At 44.8% G+C, this 5534-nt stretch overlaps 1 protein-coding gene across 1 annotated transcript; it reads right to left on the reverse strand.

The window, feature by feature from the left end:
• Positions 1-203: 203 nt before the first annotated feature.
• LOC149972844 (uncharacterized) lies at positions 204-5222 on the reverse strand. The gene is made up of 2 exons (XM_090215886.1): positions 5117-5222; positions 204-4903 (listed from the first exon to the last, which is right to left on the reverse strand). The coding sequence occupies exon 2, from the start codon at positions 2385-2387 to the stop codon at positions 1839-1841; it is 549 nt and encodes a 182-aa protein (XP_090072012.1). The 5' UTR covers positions 2388-4903; positions 5117-5222; the 3' UTR covers positions 204-1838.
• Between the last annotated feature and the right edge of the window lie 312 nt (positions 5223-5534).

Here is a 5534-nt window from a genome sequence, read left to right on the forward strand (position 1 = left end):
TTGTCCCGATTGGTGTTTTTAAATCACTGATGAAGGATTTTGAGGCTGATTCCCTGACCTGTCAATGTTTTTAATTTGATGTTTTATACTCTTGTGAATTCAATGTTTTTGACTAGATAATACTTGGCTCAAGCACTATTTAACTTGTATTACTGGAGAACACTGATAAAAAGATAAGACAAGACTGACAAAGGTTCCATATAGTTATAGTTTTTTATGTCTGAGTGTATCTTTAAGACAGGAAGGAATGTGACTAAATGTAAGACCATCATAATAGTGCGGAATCATTGAATTAGGCAAACAAATAGCATAAACAGTGCTGTGGTGCTATATAATCATGCTGGGAAAGATATATGGCCTCACTGTATAACAATACATTACAGTACACAGTATGCATGAGTGTAAATACCCACATTTTTAAAGGAGAGCAGATGGTTGTCCAGTTCCACTCAACATGCAGTAAAGGAGCAGGAGTTAAAAGAGAGAGAACCCCTTGGAACCATACCACCACTAATTATATGAGGGCTCAAGGGTATTGGGTAGAGTGCAGTTGGTGGGTGACAGAGCCTCTCCTCTCTGTGACAGCCAGGCAGCAGGCACTGTGGGTGGCGGGGCTGCACAGTTGTTTTGGGATATATGACCCCATGGGGGGGGTCAAAGATGTATTAAAGAACCAGTAAGTATGTGTTCAAAACATAGCCGTGGACCATTACCTTCTCCTCTCCTGACCCCCCCACATGCTCCCTGTACAGCTGCTGTGGAGAGGAAGGGACACCATGAAGAACAGACACGAAAGCATGTGAAGGCACACAGACGCACACACACTGTCAATTTGTGGTGGAGAAGACAACAGAAAACATACACACTGTACATCGAACAAACTTTGCCATAAACACAATATTTTCAGAGCTTTGTACCAGTGACCACAGAATGTGATTTGAGATTCATGTAGATGTTGAAAGTATAGCTGGGTCCAAATACTATTTACATTATTCAAATTACTTGTACATACATTTTTATTTGAAAATACAAGTAGTTGAATATTGGCATGGATTCGGAAATACAAATAAATACTCCCATGCATTTGAACCCAGGTCCTAGGTGTATTTGAAATAACGTGTTTGAAAATAAGTATATATTTTTTTTTTTCAAATAGTAGGCTTTATAGGACATTATTTGAACATGCTTTCAAAAACTTCCAATAGAAGTATTTGATTTTGACCATATTTGAAAATACTGAAAAACACAAAAAATAAGTACTTAAATAACAAATAATGAAACTCATTTTAATTTAAAAATATACAATTAAAACGTTGCTGTCTAAAAGGGTGCTGTCATTTAAATCTAGAAAAAAGTATTATCTTGTAATTCCCTGTAACTCAAACATGAAAATCGTTCAATCCAACAGCAGTTATTATTATTATTATTTCATCAAATCAAATGTTATTTGTCACATACACATGGTTAGCAGATGTTAATGCGAGTGTAGCGAAATGCTTGTGCTTCTAGTTCCGACAATGCAGTAATAACCAATTTCACAACAACTACCTTATACACACAAGTGTAAAGGAATAAAGAATATATACATAAAGATATATATATGTATGAATATATATATATTCATATATATATGAATGAGTGATGGTACAGAACGGCATAGGCAAGATGCAGTAGATGATATCGGGTACAGGATATACATATGAGATGAGCAATGTAGGGTATGTAAACATTATATGAAGTGGCATTGTTTAAAGTGGCTAGTGATAAATTTTTCATCAATTTTTACATTATTAAAGTGGCTGGAGTTGAGTCAGTATGTTGGCAGCAGCCACTCAGTGTTAGTGCTTGCTGTTTAACAGTCTGATGGCCTTGAGATGGAAGCTGTTTTTCAGAATCTCGGTCCCTGCTTTGATGCACCTGTACTGACCTCGCCTTCTGGATGATAGCGGGGTGAACAGGCAGTGGCTTGGGTGGTTGTTGTCCTTGATGATCTTTATGGCCTTCCTGTGACATTGGGTGGTGTAGATGTCCTGGAGGGCAGGTAGTTTGCCCCCCGTGATGCGTTGTGCAGACCTCACTACCCTCTGGAGAGCCTTACGGTTGTGGGCGGAGCAGTTGCCGTACCAGCAGCCCGACAGGATGCTCTCGATTGTGCATCTGTAAAAGTTTGTGAGTGCTTTTGGTGACAAGCCAAATTTCTTCAGCCTCCTGAGGTTGAAGAGGCTCTGCTGCGCCTTCTTCACCACGCTGTCTGTATGGGTGGACCAATTCTGTTTGTCCGTGATGTGTACACCGAGGAACTTAAAACTTACTACCCTCTCCACTACTGTCCCATCGATGTGGATATGGGGGTGCTCCATCTGCTGTTTCCTGAAATCCACAATCATCTCCTTTGTTTTGTTGACGTTGAGTGTGTGGTATTTTCCTGACACCACACTCCGAGGGCCCTCACCTCCTCCCTGTAGGCCGTCTCGTCGTTGTTGGTAATCAAGCCTACCACTGTAGTGTTGTCTGCAAACTTGATGATTGAGTTGGAGGCGTGCATGGCCACGCAGTCGTGGGTGAACAGGGAGTACAGGAGAGGGCTCAGAACGCACCCTTGTGGGGCCCCAGTGTTGAGGATCAGCGGGGTGGAGATGTTGTTACCTACCCTCACCACCTGGGGGCAGCCCGTCAGGAAGTCAAGCACCCAGTTGCACAGGGCGTGGTCGAGACCCAGGCTCTCGAGCATGATGATGAGTTTGGAGGGTACTATGGTGTTAAATGCTGAGCTGTAGTCAATAACCAGCATTCTCACATAGGTATTCCTCTTGTCCAGATGGGTTAGGGCAGTGTGCAGTGTGGTTGAGATTGCATCGTCTGTGGACCTATTGGGGCAGTAAGCAAATTGGAGTGGGTCTAGGGTGTCAGGTAGGGTGGAGGTGATATGATTTTAAAGCACTTAATGATGACGGAAGTGAGTGCTACGGGGCGGTAGTTGTTTAGCTCATGGTGGCCCTCTTGAAGTATGTGGGAACAGCAGACTGGGATAAGGATTGATTGAATATGTCCGTAAACACACCAGCCAGCTGGTCTGCTCATGCTCTGAGGATGCGGCTGGGGATGCCGTCTGGGCCTGCAGCCTTGCGAGGGTTAACACATTTAAATGTTTTACTCACGTCGGCTGCAGTGAAGGAGAGTCCGCAGGTTTTGGTAGCGGTCCGTGTCAGTGGAACTGTATTGTCCTCAAAGCGAGCAAAGAAGTTGTTTAGTCTGTCTGGGAGCAAGACATCCTGGTCTGCAACGGGGCTGGTTTTCTTTTTGTAATATGTGATTGACTGTAGACCCTGCCACATACCTCTTGTGTCTGAGCCGTTGAATTGCGACTCTACTTTGTCTCTATACTGACGCTTAGCTTGTTTGATTGCGGAGGGAATAGCTACACTGTTTGTATTCGGTCATGTTTCCGGTCACCTTGCCATGATTAAAAGCAGTGGTTCGCGCTTTCAGTTTCGCGCGAATGGTACCATCAATCAACGGTTTCTGGTTTGGTAATGTTTTAATAGTTGCTGTGGGTAGGACATCGCCGATGCACTTGCTAATAAACTCGCTCACCGAATCAGCGTATTCGTCAATGTTGTTGTTTGACGCAATGCAGAACATATCCCAATCCACGTGATCGAAGCAATCTTGAAGCGTGTATTCAGATTGGTCGGACCAGCGTTGAACAGACCTGAGCGCGGGAGCTTCCTGTTTTAGTTTCTGTCTATGGGCTGGAAGCAACAAAATGGAGTCGTGGTCAGCTTTTCCGAAAGGAGGGTGGGGGAGGGCCTTATATGCGTCGCGGAAGTTCGAATAACAATGATCCAGGGTTTTACCAGCCCTGGTTGCACAATCGATATGCTGATAGAATTTAGGGAGTCTTGTTTTTAGATTAGCCTTGTTAAAATCCCCAGCTACAATCAATGCAGCCTCAGGATATGTGGTTGACATAGAGTCAAATGAAGTTCGTTCAGGGCCATCAATGTGTCTGCTTGGGGGAGAATATTGTGTGGCTGTGATTATAATCGAAGAGAATTCTCTTGGTAGATAATGCGGTCGACATTTGATTGTGAGGAATTCCAAGTCAGGTGAACAGAAGGATTTGAGTTCCTGTATGTTGTTATGATCACACCACGTCTCGTTAATCATAAGGCATACCCCCCCCCCCCCGCCCTTCTTCTTACCAGAAAGATGCTTGTTTCTGTCGGCGCGATGCGTGAAGAAACCAGCTGGCTGTACCGACTACGATAGAGTGTCTCGAGTGAGCCATGTTTCCGTGAAGCAAAGAACATTACAGTCTCTTATCAACCTACATCTTGGAGGTTCACCTACATCTTGTTATACCACTAAGGTCAGGGTCTAGATTTCAATCCCACTGATCACTGACTCTGACCCCCACCTCTATTTTCCCAGCAGTGCATAGAATCAGTGCATGATGTCACATGTAAACAAATGACAATGACTGTCGTCAGTGAACCTACATCTTGTTATACCACTAAGGTCAGGGTCTATTTCAATCCCACTGATCACTGACTCTGACCCCCACCTCTATTTTCCCAGCAAAGAGTTTCTCAAAGTCATCTTTAAAAGAGGCCCTGCTCTCCTGTGGAACATTGATGTCTAGACGGCTCCTCTCAATGAAAGAGACGGAGGCCTCCGCCCTCACGCTCATCCTCTCCTCCTTTTGTCTATCCTGGTGTCTCTCCATCTTCCCTGCTGGCCAGAGACAATCCCTGGCCTCCGCCACTTCCGAAACGTGTCGGAATAGTGAGATGCCCCGTTGACCCAGCAGCCCAGGGTCGGGGGCGGACCCCATGATCGCTCATGCAGGGCAGGAACACAAGAGAATGCCTGGCTGCACTCATAGGGCTGGCAGATGCAGCTGTCAATCACACAGAAAACAACATCATGACTGCAGACTGAATATATATTTGCTGCTATCATGGCCGACATAATGTTGACATGGCATGCATTCCCACAACACACACATTTGCCAGGGTAGTGATTTTATGGAATGCTTCACTCAAAGGTGAAATCATTCAGGATTCTGGTCACAAATCTGGCATTCAAATGACTGCGTTAAAGTATAGTGTACCTGAGCATTAGGTTGAGATTCACTGCTTTCCTCCTATATTCCAGTCAGAGCCATCTCTGTTCCAGTAAACATCCCCCTCTCCTCCTCCCTGCCTCCTTGTTGTCCTGTCTTATCACAAGCTAATGACTACACGGCCACACCAGCCAGAGGGAGGAGCCACAGTGTTCCTGGCTCTATTCACACCAGAGGGGCTCCCTCTACAGAGACCCCCGCCCACAAAGGCCGCTCTCATTCTCTCATTATCAACACCCATAATTGTTTGTGCTGCCTGATAATAGCTCTCAAAGCCTCTCCATATCAGCAATAACCTTCTGTCTGTAATGTATAGGAGGCCGCAGTGTATCCTCTCTCCGATTCAGAACCGTTTCCCCAAAGTGCTGAAGGACTTGGCTTTGGGCTCTGTCTGCTCTCTCTATGT

Source organism: Oncorhynchus mykiss, chromosome 22 (genome assembly GCF_057628025.1).
Source record: "Oncorhynchus mykiss isolate SJ-2025 chromosome 22, ASM5762802v1, whole genome shotgun sequence".
Lineage (NCBI taxonomy): Eukaryota > Metazoa > Chordata > Actinopteri > Salmoniformes > Salmonidae > Oncorhynchus > Oncorhynchus mykiss.